This window comes from Hirsutella rhossiliensis (genome assembly GCF_020360975.1).
Source record: "Hirsutella rhossiliensis strain HR02 chromosome Unknown scaffold00012, whole genome shotgun sequence".
NCBI classification, from domain to species: Eukaryota; Fungi; Ascomycota; class Sordariomycetes; order Hypocreales; family Ophiocordycipitaceae; genus Hirsutella; species Hirsutella rhossiliensis.
The window spans coordinates 154711-168553 of NW_025408678.1; the positions used below are offsets into that span (position 1 = coordinate 154711).

At 53.9% G+C, this 13843-nt stretch overlaps 3 protein-coding genes across 3 annotated transcripts; all 3 read right to left on the reverse strand.

The window, feature by feature from the left end:
- Nucleotides 1-661: 661 nt before the first annotated feature.
- HRG_09202 (pyroglutamyl peptidase domain-containing protein) lies at nt 662-1614 on the reverse strand (the record flags this gene model as incomplete). Its single annotated transcript, XM_044867673.1, has 3 exons — nt 662-898; nt 956-1381; nt 1450-1614. 3 exons carry the CDS (start codon nt 1612-1614, stop codon nt 662-664), a joined length of 828 nt encoding a protein of 275 aa, XP_044716933.1.
- Nucleotides 1615-5962: 4348 nt separating this feature from the next.
- HRG_09203 (reverse transcriptase (RNA-dependent DNA polymerase) domain-containing protein) lies at nt 5963-7928 on the reverse strand (the record flags this gene model as incomplete). Its single annotated transcript, XM_044867674.1, has 7 exons — nt 5963-6246; nt 6330-6494; nt 6684-6930; nt 6986-7057; nt 7124-7254; nt 7305-7368; nt 7560-7928. The coding sequence occupies 7 exons, from the start codon at nt 7926-7928 to the stop codon at nt 5963-5965; spliced, it is 1332 nt and encodes a 443-aa protein (XP_044716934.1).
- Nucleotides 7929-11087: 3159 nt separating this feature from the next.
- Nucleotides 11088-13006, reverse strand: HRG_09204 (M protein, serotype 2.1 precursor; the record flags this gene model as incomplete). Its single annotated transcript, XM_044867675.1, has 2 exons — nt 11088-12346; nt 12400-13006. The coding sequence occupies 2 exons, from the start codon at nt 13004-13006 to the stop codon at nt 11088-11090; spliced, it is 1866 nt and encodes a 621-aa protein (XP_044716935.1).
- Between the last annotated feature and the right edge of the window lie 837 nt (nt 13007-13843).

The window sequence follows — 13843 nt, forward strand, 5'->3', positions numbered from 1 at the left end:
GTTGCTCCAGATGCGGAACTATTACATGTACGACCAAAGCGACCAATTCTAGAGGGCCGCGTTTCCCGTTTTTAGATGAGAAAGGACAACCATGACGTATATACTGCTGACGACGAAATTACAAGTATGGTCAGATGTTCCCAAAAATATATCCAAAAGACGGTGCTGGCCTCGCCAGGAGGCGGCGCTTGGGGCAGGAAGCAGTGGTGATACTCTGAGGATCCAATGATGGCGTTGATGCAGTCCATGGCGAGAGTTGTAATTTGCGGTGCAGGCTGCGTGGTCGTTGAGGAGAAAAGCGATTTATGACTCTTTTGTTCTTGCAAGATTTTTGTGGCCACAGATCTCTCGAGAGTGCTGGCTTTGGCTACACCGACGAGGGAAATGTGCCCAAGTGTTATAATACGCAGCGGCTAATCGTGTAAAGCTGTAGCTATTGCATCTTGCTTGGCCGAAACGCTGCCAAGATCAAGGCGAGGGATGTCAAGGCGAGGGACATCAAGACTGTCACTACGTAGCCTAGGATCTTGGTAGACAATCTATTGAGAGCTACGGGCTAGTTACTGGGCTAGAGGTCCAGAACTATCGAAACGGGAACCCATTTATGTGTAGTTGCTCGCTTGGTCTTCCCTGAATATCTACCATATTACTTCCTTCCTCGTCATGTACACGCCGCGTTTCCGGCTCGCTGGGTCTCGCTTTCGACCATCGACCGAATCAGGCTGAGCGTAAGCTCTTGTCCCTGGCGGACGGCTTGACTAGACGAGTCGGTAGGGACATGCAGGAACACGACCTTTCGCGGCCGCTGCCGCTTCCATAGCGTCGACAGGCTCGAGTAGTAGATGAAATCGCATAGGAATCTGCCGGCATCCTCAGAGACTTGCAGGCTTGCGTTCTTCTGTTTTCATGCGCGGTGGTAAGTAGTTTGCGCGCAATGCGAGAGGCGGTGACTTACAGCGCCGAATCCCTGCCACCGCTTCAAAACGTCGTCTAGGTCCAGTTCCGTCTGGATCTCGTCGGGTAGGCCTTGCCAAATCCAGTTTTCTCCCTTCTTACCTTTCTCCTCGTCCTCGGGAATCTCCTCGTCGATGTCCCCAATCTTGTAGCCATTGCGGTGTCCTCTTCGCTCTATCTTATACACGGACCCGGCGGTCATGCCAATGTGGATCGCCAGGTCAACCTTATGGCCCTGGTACGTCTCCCAGAAGGACGGCACAATTTCCCTTACCGCCTTGTAGCTAACCGGGATGGCCTCCTGAGGGACGAGGATGCGCACCGGAGGGATTTCAATAGTTTTCCCCTTGTCGGCCCCCAGGGCAGGGAGGCACGACGGGAGGCCTTTGGCAATTTCCCACGACGGGTTCTTGAGCTGGGCGAAGTTCTGTCGTGCGATTAGCTTGGGCATTAATCGATACAACCCCATCCAAGAGCAGATTAGACAGGACATACGCCGAAGCCGGTGACAAGGACCGTTAGCACAGCCTTGGGAGCATGTTGAGTCATTGGAGAGGCCGGTTCGAGATCGGCCCCGGCTATTGCTGCCGCCTCGACAGGCTTTGCCGCGACAGTGCCGGCCAGAGCCGAGACGAGCAAGGAGAAGACAGAGGGCTTCATTGCGATAAGGTGTTGTTGCTCGAGTATCTAGATGTATGTGGTATAAGAGGAGAGGTGTTCATTTATCCTTCAGAGAGTGAATCTGACCCTCCTTTTATAAGACGCAAGCTACACGACAGACCACTGCTTAATTCGTAGATGAAGCCATGTATAGCTCTTGCCTGCGTCATTGCTCTACTCTGCACCATTCTTTTTCTGTAGATATTTGTAGCATGTGGTACGATATGAGTTGTTTATGGGCAGGGCTGTTTCCCGTAACCAGCCAAGGTCGGACGAGTAGAAGATGGAGCAGGATATGGAGCAGAAGATGGTTGCTCATGGGTAGTTCACCATTGGTTCGCCCAGGAGTGTCAAGCGAGGTCAGGACCCTTGTACAGAAGCGAATATCAGGGATTAACCATGATGGCTTTGCAACTTACATGACCATGGAGTTTGAAAGATGTAGAGAACACGGGTGATAGAGGTTGATATAACCCCGATTTCAATAAACAAAGGGCTTGAAGAAGAGGTACGAAATACACCACTCATGTGAAAGCATCTCTTGTTGAGCTTTGTGTGCAACGCAGTCCGTCTCTTTACAACGGTGAAGGCTGTATATCCGCGTAACTTATTACAACGTCTCGCAAAGGTGCCCGAGACCATCCATGAGGAGTGTCATTTGCACGAAGCCGGTTTGCATACACATGCGAAGTTGCGGTCTCTCGCTATACATGTAGTACAATGTTGTTTTAACGACGCTTGGCTTACGCCCGCCTGCTACAAAAGGATTCCAAGTAGAGTGAGCCAGAACGGATGGTAATGATCCACCAGGTCCGTGGGAGAACGTAATGGTCGAGCCAGCAGATCCCAAATAGAGATGTCTATGAATCACGAGGCCCGCAGCGGCGCATTGCTTATACTGAGTTATTAAAGCCGCGATCCATTATAAATGGATATACCTGGCTTTTCTGTCGTTATAGTGTGAGTTATAGTGTGAGCACGAGGGTTGGCCTACTTCGAATGTGGGTTCCCGGCTTCGGGAGCAACCCGAATCCGGGATATCCGTGGCTGGGCGGTGAGAGACGCTCGGCTGTGCGGACCGCGAGCCCGGAAGATGGCAGGTCGGCGCTAAACGCCTCCATCTTTTCTCGACAACGTCTTGATCACTGTGGCGACTGCGGTTTTCTGACTCGGCCGCTGGGGCCTTTTCGGATCCGTGCCCACTATCACGCTAGCTATCTTCTTCGTGTCCACCCGTGGAGAAAGCGATAGTAGCTGTCGCCACTAATAGAAGGAGTCGTGCTACGGCAGAAGAGAGCGTCCGGTCAAGATATAAATCGAGCTCAAGATGACCGCCAGAGGCAGGAAGCAACGGTGATACTCCGAGGATCCAATCATGGCGTCGATGAATGGCAGAAGTTATAATGTGCGGTGCAGACTGCTGAACTTGGGCAGATCGTGAGGTCAATGCATTACGACAGTCCAATTCAACAGACAGGCATTGGAGTTCTGGGCTTTTGAGAAGGAAACGGCCTAAGCATCGGACGTGGGCCTCTAAACCACAACAGGTCTGGCCGGCAACAATGGGTTACATGTATAGACGCTGAAAGCACTACGTCTATTCCGCTGTCTTGCGCATATTTTGACCAGGGGACGACAGTCCCTCGGCTTGCTTTCTATTTCTGTCAGATATAGCATTACATGTGCCTACTAGGGCAAAGGCATAATGACCCTAAAAAGAATGGGCGAGGGTTTATAGAACAGAGGCTCTTCTAATGGTCAGTGAAAGAAGCTATAGGGCCCCTTTTTGAAGTGTACAGCGAAAGTCAAACTATTGAACGATATTCTCTTTACAGTAATTTAATGCCGTTTGCGAAGTAAAAAGTGAAATCCCGGTTGACTGAATCGACTTGGATTGCGCCACAATCGTATTCTGATCCACAGTCATAATTTGCTCCACAATAATACTATCGCGGCCGGCTTTCTGTATTGAACTGGTCGAGCTCGATGGGGTGTTCGCTCAACGCATAACAGGTCAAGGCAGCCCACGACGATCAACTCGGGGTCAGGAATATTTACGGATTCGTGGTTCACGAGCCTATGAAGCAGATAATCAAGCACCATCACTTGAATATAACAACACTTGGCGGCGAAAAGGCCCAGACAGGCACGACACTTTGCAACAGAGCATTTGCGTAATGTGGATTGTGGAACCAAATCGGTCGTCAACTTGCCATGACACCACGTGCGAGATTATGGGCATTCCAGCCATCTTTGTAACTCCAAGCCTTCAGACATAATACCAAGCTTTTCGTTGGAACAGAAAAGAATACGAAACAGGGGCAACGTGGACGGACTGTCAGCGTCTATAGTGCTTTTGTTGTCCACCTCTGATCCCTGGCCGTCGAAGATTGCGTTTCGGGTCTCTGCGAACCCGGAGCCGCCGGAGAAGCCGTGATGCCGCTTATTTCCCAAGCGGCGTTGCCCATGTTTGTGATGACTGTGAAAGGCCTCTAGTGAGTTGATACAACTAACTAGTCCCTATGCTGTTTACTATCAAGATAGAGAAGAAAGAAAGAAAGAAAGAGAATCTACTACATGAGAGCACAATAGCATTTTATAGCTTCGAGCCAATGGAAGGTTCTAGAAGCTAGGCGGCGCAGCCGCCGTTAAAGCGCTTGCCCGTTACATTACCTCCTCCCTTCCAACGTTTCCTCTTCCGGGGTCGTGGCAATCTGTGGCAAGATGACTTGAGAAGGTGACACTCCTTTTATGCTTCTTCCATTGCTTCCATGCATCGGTGTGTCGAATAGTAGTAAGGGGTTCCCGTAGGCTGCGAGTAATCATGCCATTTTACGAGCACCTTCTTATGCGTACCTTCCATTCTTTCATCCAGAATTCTTTCAACAAGGTACATCTTTTCGCCGTCCACCAGCACCGGTGGGGCACTCTCTTGATCGAGTTTCTGCGAAGGCAATGGGTCTCGGGGACTGGCCGGAGTAGGTCGACGTGAAAGACTGGATGGATGCGCCCAGGCACATCCAACCTGTAGGCATGTGGGCTAACTTCCGCGAGCACTTGATATTTGGCATGTAGCCAATCGAGCTTCTTGCAGGGTCGCGATGTTTTGACATTTCTCAAGTTGAGGTATACCCAATCCCCAGGCTCGTATCTCGGTGCGGCTGTCCTGTGCTTGTTGGCTTGCGCTTGCTGTATTTCCTGGGCCATAGCTATCGCTGCTTGCGCAAACTCCGTGGCGTCCTGTAGTCTCTGAATAAAATCCTCCGCTGTCGCTTCCCCCTGCGTCGTGTCTTCCGTTCTTCGATGCTCAACTAATTGGATTGGCTCGTTGTGGTAGCCGTGCATGAAGAAGAACGGACTCAGTCCGGTGGAGGTTGCTTCCTCTCGTTAATAGTCGCCATCGCGATTGGAAGCAAGTCTAACCAGTTCTCCTGCAGATAATTCGTCCATATCCGAAGAATCCTCTCTACCTCTTGGTTCATTCGTTCTGTTGCACCGTCGGTTTGTGGATGGTACGCCGTCGACAACCGCTGCTCGATCCCTAGCATCTGACAGAAACTTTTCCACATACCACTGACAAACTGGGGACCCTGATCACTGGTTATAGCCGTTGGGATGCCATGGACAGGGTAGTGTCGTTCGAAGAGTCTTCTTGCAACCGCTTCTGTGGAAATATCGTTCAATCCTTCGAGTTCGACGCCTTTGGTGAGTCGGTCCGTGACCACCATGCAGTTCGTCGCGCCATCTTTCCCCGACGGTGGGAGGTCAGTAATAAAGTCAATGGTAATTTCGCTCCATATGCGTTGCGGAATAGGGAGCGGCTTTAGGAGTCCTTTCTTTGTATCCTCCAGATGGTGTTTCGTCCGCAAACCTCGCAGTTGCGCACAAACCGACGTACATCGCTAGCGGCACCCGGCCAGAAGAAGCGTCTCGACAGAGTCGAGTACGTGAGGTCCCTTCCAGGATGTCCGGTGATATGAGAGTCGTGAGTTTCCTGGATGATCTTTGTACGTAGCGGCTCCGAACCGGGTATCCAGACGCGTTCTCTAAAGCACAGCAGGCCTCTATTGTCTAATGAGCATTCTGAAATGCTGACAACCTTCTCCTTCTGTAAGTCTGTTGGCACACTCTTCGCTCCATCTGCTACCAGCTTCGTGAGTTCTTGATAAAGCTTGTCTTCTTGCCGTGCGGCGTGCCACAGCTGCTGTAACTCCTCATCTTCAAATATCCTGATCTCTTTTCGAAGTTGATTTCCTGGGCACCCTCGGTGTTGGTAGACAATGTCGATATTGGGACCCTTCTAAGGTGATCATTTTGGAATAGCCTCATAATGCGTCCCTTTAGTCGTTCATCGGAGTAGTTGGCCGGCATATCCTGGTCCCGTCGAGAGTGCGTCAGGCAATCCGCCCTTGCGGCCCGGCCTCCATTCGAGCTCGAATTGGAACCTGGACAGGAACTCCGACCACCGCACTTGTCTCTCTGTCAACCTCCTTTCCGAGTAGAAGTACCTCAGGTTCTTGTGGTCCGTTAGGATCTTGAAGTGCTCTACTGCCCGTAGCTCTGGTTCCCACTGCTCCAAACATCTGAGAATGGCGAGTAGCTCCTTGTCATGGATAGCGTAGTTCGCTTCGGCTGCCGAATGTTTCTTCGAGAAGTATGCGACAGGTCGTACCAGTCCATCCTTATCATCTCTCTGCAAGAGCACGCCTCCCGACGCGAATCCTGAAGCGTCTGCTTCCACGATAGTCTCCTTTCTGGATGGAAGTGTGCAAGGATCGGGGCCGTGATCAACAAGTCCTTGAGCTTCTCGAAGGCTTCTTCGCACAATTCATCCCAACGGAATGGCACGTCCTTCTTCGTTAGCCGCGTTAGCGGCTCCGCTATCACCGAGAACTCTGGCATAAACATCCTGTAGAAGTTCGCGAATCCAATAAAACTCCTCACGGACTTAACATTCGTCGGGGTTGCCCATTCCTTCACAGCCTCAACCTTCTCAGGGTCGACTCGGATCCCACACTCCGCCTCGATGATAAACCCAAGGTATTTCACAGCCTTGACTTCGAATTCACTCTTGTTGATATCCAGTTGCAGCCCGGCGTCCATCAGTCGTTGGAGGACCTTGCCGACCTTGTCGCGGTGGTCTTGCAGGCTTCCAGAGGAGAAGATCAGGACATCGTCGATATATGCTGACACAAAATCGTCTAGGTAATCCTGGAGCGCGCTGTTAATGTACCGCTGAAAGGCTGCTGGTGCGCCTGTCAGGCCGAATGGAACTACCAGCCATTCGAAGGATCCATAGCGCGTTCTGAAAGTTGTCTTTCCTCGTCGCCGGGGCGACCCTGATCTTATGGAACGCTGCTATAACATCTACCTTGGTGAACCACCTTGCCTTGGCTATCGTTCGCAAGGTCTCGCTCAGTAAGGGCAAGGGATAGCGGTCCCTCTTCGTTATATGGTTCAAACCTCTGTAATCCACGCAGAAGCGGATGCCTCCGCCGGGCTTCTTCACCATAAGGACTGGTGCCGCGGCTGGCGAGCTGCTGACTCTAATAAATCCCTTGTCGAGTAGTTCTGTGAGAGTCTTCCGTAGTACCAATAGCTCCTCGCGGGACATGCTGTAAAGCGGTCCCCAGGGTAGGGCTTCTCTCGGCCATGCTCGTCTTTCAGCACTTCGATCTTCAGGTCCACACCTGGCCGATGAGGGGGCAGCTGGTCGGCCAGTTGCTGAGAGAAAGCTCGAGACCACTTGTGGTACTGTGGTGGCAGCTTCTCCATTACGTCAGTCTTCGGTTTCGGTCTTAGGGCCTTGTCAATATCCGCCATCGTGACCGAGTGAACTCCAATGCCGCCTTTGCGTTTGTCACGGCGTGCTTCTGCTAAAAGGTTGCGGCCATGACATTAGAGACATCTAGCTGTGGAGGCTGGTAACGTCGTCGGTCTCGTACTTGAACTCCATTGGACCCGATCTCGAGATATCCTTCCTTCGCATGGATGTGAACATCCTGGTCTTCCATCCATCGTTTACCCAGGATCATATCCCAGTTCAGATCGTCGATGACGTACATGAAAACACGATGCTGCTGATGTCCATCGAGGTCGATCGACACATACGTGATCTTGTCGATTTTGACCTCCTTGCCGTCTCCCGCTGCATTCTCCAAGATGCGCGGCTGGACGCGTATATGTGGCAACTGGAGAGAGTGAAATGTGCGCTTGCTAACCGCGCCGTAGCAGAGGCAGCCATAGTCGACAAGAGATGGCACGAAGTCTGTGCCGTTCACCCTGACGTCTGCTATGAACGGTTCTCCGTCCATTTTTGCTTTTCCGCTCACATCCCATTCTCTCACAGCCGCCGCGTGTCCCTAGTCTGAATCTTCATCGTTATGAGAAGAAGTATCGTCTTCGGCGACCTCGGCTTTAGTGACCGCTGGTCGTGACGGGGTCACGGCATTGACCTGAGTGCGTCGGGTCGTGTTTGCGGGTCGGATAGGCGCAGCCAATGGACAGCGCTCGATTCTGCAGTTGTCTCTTCCACAACGGAGGCAACGCCCTTCACGGTAACGGGCGTCCATCTCGGCCTGGTCGACCCACTTGGCACGCTTGCCCAACAGCGCTTGGTCTTCTGGTCGCTTGGATTGGTAACCATATGTGTTCTTATCACTGCGGGTGCGCGCAGCGTTCACTTTCGCGGATGCTTGTAGAGTTGGTTCCCATTCCATCATATCCTCTCGTCTAACTTCGGTTTTCTGGCCAGGCTGTTTCTGGGCAGCCTGGCCTCCATGATTCTGGTGGTTGTCATAGTTGTCCGAACTCTTTGTGTTGCCTCGAGGCCTTTTCCACTGACCCAACAATTCCATCTGGCTGCTCAGCGAATCGCACCTCCTCGCCAGCCCAACATAGCTGCTGATGGCAGAGGGTCAGAGCCTATGAGGGCTGCTTTCATTTTATCGTTTAGTGCCTCCTGGAGGTAGGAAATCTTGCTGTCATCTGGCCAATACTCGGCGTTGGCATTGGCGATCTCCCTCTCAAAGCGGGGGTAAAAGGACGTGAACGGTTCATTCTCTCCTTGCTTAATCGAATGCAGGTTGCGTGTAGCTCTCTGCTTGCGATCCCTCTCCCTGACAGCAATTCGAGGCGGTTGAGTAGTTCAGCAACATTGAACGTTTTCTTCTCGGTTTGCATCTCCACAAATGTGGTCACGTTGTCTTTAGCCTTGCCTTCTAGGCTCATGAAGATGTACATAAAGTGGCCTTCTGCATCTCCAAGGGCTTCTTTGTCGACTCGTAGCTTTCCTTCGGTTTCTAGTTTCCAGCTTCGCCACTGGGCCTTGTCGCCGCCGAATTTCGGTATGTCTCGTAATTTGGGGCGCTTGGTTGGGTGAGGGTTGTGAGTGGCGACCACACGAGTGTCCTCAATGGGGACAGCCGGGGTGACAGATGGCGTTGGCTCTAGGAGTTCAGACGAACGGGCTTGCTGGTGTTGTTGGAGTTCCAGGGCAATAAAACGTTCTTCAAACTGGGTGTTTCTTCGGGAACTCTCTTCTCTCAGACTTCGTATCTCGGCAACCAGGGCGCTGAGGACGTCCGGCTGCATGTTGTTGTTATCTTCGGCCATCGCGACTTCGCTGAACGCTAATAGTTCGACGGGACTCAGTTTGGTGTCTTCAGTGTCTTCGGTGTCTTCGGTGTCTTCAGTGTCTTCGGTGTCTTCAGTGTCTTCAATGTCTTCAGTGATCTTGATAGTATGTGAAAGGCCTCTAGTGAGTTGATACAACTAACTAGTCCCTATGCTGTTTACTATCAAGATAGAGAAGAAAGAAAGAAAGAAAGAGAATCTACTACATGAGAGCACAATAGCATTTTATAGCTTCGAGCCAATGGAAGGTTCTAGAAGCTAGGCGGCGCAGCCGCCGTTAAAGCGGCTTGCCCGTTACAATGACGGCGAAGAATGGTATAGAGGAAATGATTGGGGACACAATCAGAAGAAAAGAAACATGGAAAACAAACTGGAGACAAAGAAGACAACTTTGCTAATGAACCTCTGACACAGGGCGTCGACCCGGGCCGGACTGACTCTCCTGCATACGCCATCCCCAAAGTTGTCTCGGGTTTCGATGGCGTCGGCCAGGCTCGCTCGAGGGTATATCCGGCTCTACTCGGCCGTCTTCGACCACATTGTGCCCCTGTCCAAGCCCGAGGTAGCCGAAATGACCAAGCTGTACGAGAAGTGTTAGTGGATGATGGGCATCGCCTTCGAAAACGATATGGTCGACCTGTGCGAGGCCCACGGCATCGACCCGCTTGTCCGGCAAGAGGGCGTGCCCTAAGTCTCTCGCCTGGTCGATGGCGGCCGAAACCGGGAGACGGTCGCTTTTTTTTAACATAACTATCGTCACTGACTCACTACACACCAGGTTAAGCTGGATTTAGCCTGCTCGACGACATTGAGGGCGCTGATGTAAATGGTAGTGTGCGATAAAAGACACAGACCGCCTCGTTTTAAATATTAGTATAAAATTACATTTTCTTTTTTATGTGCTTATTATTGCCGCCCCATTTTGTTTCTTCTTTTTTACTTCCCTTTATTATAGGAAACATCGCATGGCGAGTAGACGCCGGATGCAGCCACTGAAGGCATCTAGATGCCTATGCGCCAATGCTTTGTTTTGGGCGCAGCCTTCGTATACGAGAAGCGTATGGCTCTACTTTATTAACGACTGGCGTGGGTGCCGCGAAAACCGCCATCAAATAGACGATCGATTTCTTTGCAGACTTGTTCTGCGTTCGGTTTCATACCTGAGTACCTCTTCTTATAATAATAGTAGGGCAGTAAAACCACGCCCTCAGGCTCCTTGGCGTCCTCAATGCTGTTCTTTTGACAAGTCAATCCATCCTGTACTTCTCCAGCATCAGCTCTTCATCCATGATTTGTCATTTGTTGGAAAGTGTGGACACAAGCATCTTGCCGAGCTGTGGCAGAAAGAAGTCGAGTCCATCTTTCCAAACTGTACAATCCATGTCATCGTTGCCTTTCTTCCTCAACGATGGTTGACTCTCTATCCTGTTGAGATTCTCGAGGACAGCAATCACTGGTCTCAGTCAACCCCTTGCTCTCCTCTCGCTCTCACATCCTCCTCAGGGCCGCGGTCCATCCGTAAACCCAACCAATGCACACGCAAGCATGACAGAAGAGAGTCATCATAACCCAAAAAAGGCCGGGTTCGGCAAAATATCTACTAGTGACGTAAATCGTACAGGCCAGCGTCGGCCGTGAATCTGCTCGTCCTGCCCACATTCAAAGTGTATCCAGCCGCCGTGTCCTCACACACAACTACCGGCCCATACTTCTTCCAACAGCCCACTGTTCCTCGAAATAAAAGGGACTAACCATGGAAAACACAAAGCGGACCGGACGCCACATTAAGGCCGAGACTCCCGTATCAACATGGCAAGGAGCTTCTCTCTCTCCGTCTCTCATTCGGGAATCGAGCTGCCCGCGGGCTGCTGTGTCTCATCCTTCTTGGCCCCCCAGCTCCATCCCGTGTACCAGCTCGCGCGCTTGTTCTCCTTGGCCGCGTCCTCTCTCTCCTGGACCAACCGCAGAGGACGGGGCTTGCCTCCCGCAAACGTCGTCTGCTTGTCGCTCTGCGACCTGGGCGGCGACTGCGATGGGGACGTCGATACCTCGGCCGAATCGCCGCTCACGCTCGAAGTCTCGCTCCTGCTGTGGGGGAAGTTGCCCGCCGAGGGGGCCTGACCTCCGCTGGGGGTGCGCGCGGCCGCGTTGGGGTTGACAGACAGGCCTGGGGCCCCAAACAGGCTGGGTGAGTGTCGCGAGTTGCCTAGCGGCGGCGACACGGTGCCATCCGGGCCCCGGTACATCTGACCGACAAGGCCTGCGGCGCCGGTGAACTGATCACTCTGGGGCCTCGATCGCCTCGTGCTCGTCGATCGCCCCAGGTTGCCAATGGGTATGCTAGGGGCCGTATCCGGGTCGGTATGGGCCGAGTTGGCGGAGCCCGAGGTCGGCACGTACGACATGGGTCGCTGCTTGGTCCTGGTCGAGCCGACGGCGAGGGACTTGGCCCGCTGCAGCAGCGACGGACCGTTGGGTGGCTGCTTCATGCCCGGGGACAGGGGCAAGTCTTTGTTGATGTCCATGGGCGGCTTCAAGTCGCCCGACTGGTCAAGAATCGACTCAAACTCTTGGTGCTGCAGCAGACGCCCGATGATCTTGTTAATATACATGGTTAGCGCCTTGTTCTGTTCCTTCATCGACCTGAACTCGGCCTCAAGGCGGCGGTCGCCGTCGCCTTCGGCAGCGGCGGCATCAGACAGCTCGTCGGCCAGGCTCGAGCCTCCGGCGTTGCCCTCGAGGGCGTTTAGGGCATCCTGGTGGGCGCTGGCATTCATGTAGCTAAAGTCGCTCTGTCCAAAGTCGCCCTTGAGCGTCTTCTCCTGCAGGAGGAGCTGGTAGCTCTCGTTATCTTCCATGAGGCGCGCGTTGGCCATGCGGGCTTCCATGAGCAGGCGCTCCACCTCCTGCAGCCTGCCGCCTCCCTGGTTCTCCGACTCGACCAGCTTAATCTGTGCCTCTGCGAGCTCGAGACGCAGGCTCTCGATAAGTTTGTCCTTTTGCAAAATCAGTTTGGAGCTGTTGCGAGAGTCGCTGCGTTGGAGCGACGAGGGGGGCGCGAAGCTACTGCCGTCGAGCGACGGAGACGAGTTGGCCGCTGGTCCACGGTTAGCAAACGGGGTCAGACGCTGGGCCAGTGGCGCGACTTACTCTGTCGGGATGGCCGGCCATCATCGTCAGCGGCATTATGTCTCTGGGCCAGGCTGTCCTTTAACCGCTGGATAACGGTCTGCATCTCCTCTTCCTTGTTGGCCAGTTCCTCCTTCTCCTTGAGGATGGCGCTCCGCTCGGCTTCGTAGATGGTCTCCATCTCGCGGATCTGGCGGGTAGCTTCCCTCTTTTCGCTTCTCAAGGCCTCGACCTGCTCCTCGTACTCGTGGGCCTTTTCCTCGAGCTTGGCCGACTCCTTGACGGCATCGTCGAGCTTGGACTGCAGCACGTCGGCCTGCTTCTTGAACTGCTCCGACAGCTTCTCCTCCTTCTCCAGGCGCTGCTGGAGGTCCTCGACGGCCGAGGCAGCCTCGGCGCGGGCGTCGGACTCACCAGCCGTGTCCCTTCGTGCCGCAGCCGAGCGGGCCGACACATGGGCGGCGCCACGGACTGAGCGGGCGCGGGCGTGGCCGGTCGGGGTCGAGGAGCGCGGCGAGTTGCGGGCGGGAGAGGCGCTGGGGGACGAGGCGGCGGCGGCGTCCGAGTTGGAGACGCGGCCGACGGCGGTGCCGCCAAAGGGGGGCTTCTTGGAAGCCGTCGTCGACATGGCGCGAGAGAGGCGTGGAAGGACTGGACGAGCGGTTTGCGAGGTGCAGAGGAATGCGCGGGGGCGCTACCGATGCAGAAGAGGTCGGGGCAGGTAATTATTTTGGTGCGTCGAGGTCTCGCCGATGTTTGGCGCGCATGGCAATGCTGGTGGAGGTTCGAGGTGAGTGCATGGAGATGAAAGTCACAACAACAACAGCGACGACGCTGCTTCCGTTTGTGAAGACACGGTTACCCCCGTCCGTCAGAGTCCGGGACTCCACTTTGACTAATTAATGACAAGTACCGCGGGCACGCAAAAAGGCGGCGAGCAGTACTTTTGCTCAGGCTCGTCAATTACCGCGCCCGTCAATGCCTCATCAACAGGCCTTTGTCCCAGGGGGGGCCGAGTTCCAGGCTTCCAAGCAAGCCAAGCAAGCATCAAGCACCTCATTTCTGCGCTCCTCTTTCCTTTCACGTGGCAGCCGGCGGTCCTGGCGTGGCTCAGCGCCCACCCGCGCAGCCGCTTGAAACGCGCCCCTAAAATGTCCATCCAATCGCCCGGGCCGGCCTCAGTGTGACAAGGCGTGGCCGGAACGGGCTAGCAATCCATCCGTTCTCGCCCCGGGGGTATCTGCCAAGATACTCACACCGTGCTTTGCCGCCTCATTAGCGCGGGGCCTCACAGTGCCAACCCGTCGGCATCTACACCCGGCGCTTCCGCGGCAAGGCCCCCTCCTCCTCCACTGATAAAATTAGACTGGCCGCCCAACAAGCACATGCAATGGTGAGCCAAAGCCACCGAATCCCCATCGTGGCCGCCGCGAGGCAGTGAGCATTACACATGTGGCAACAACGC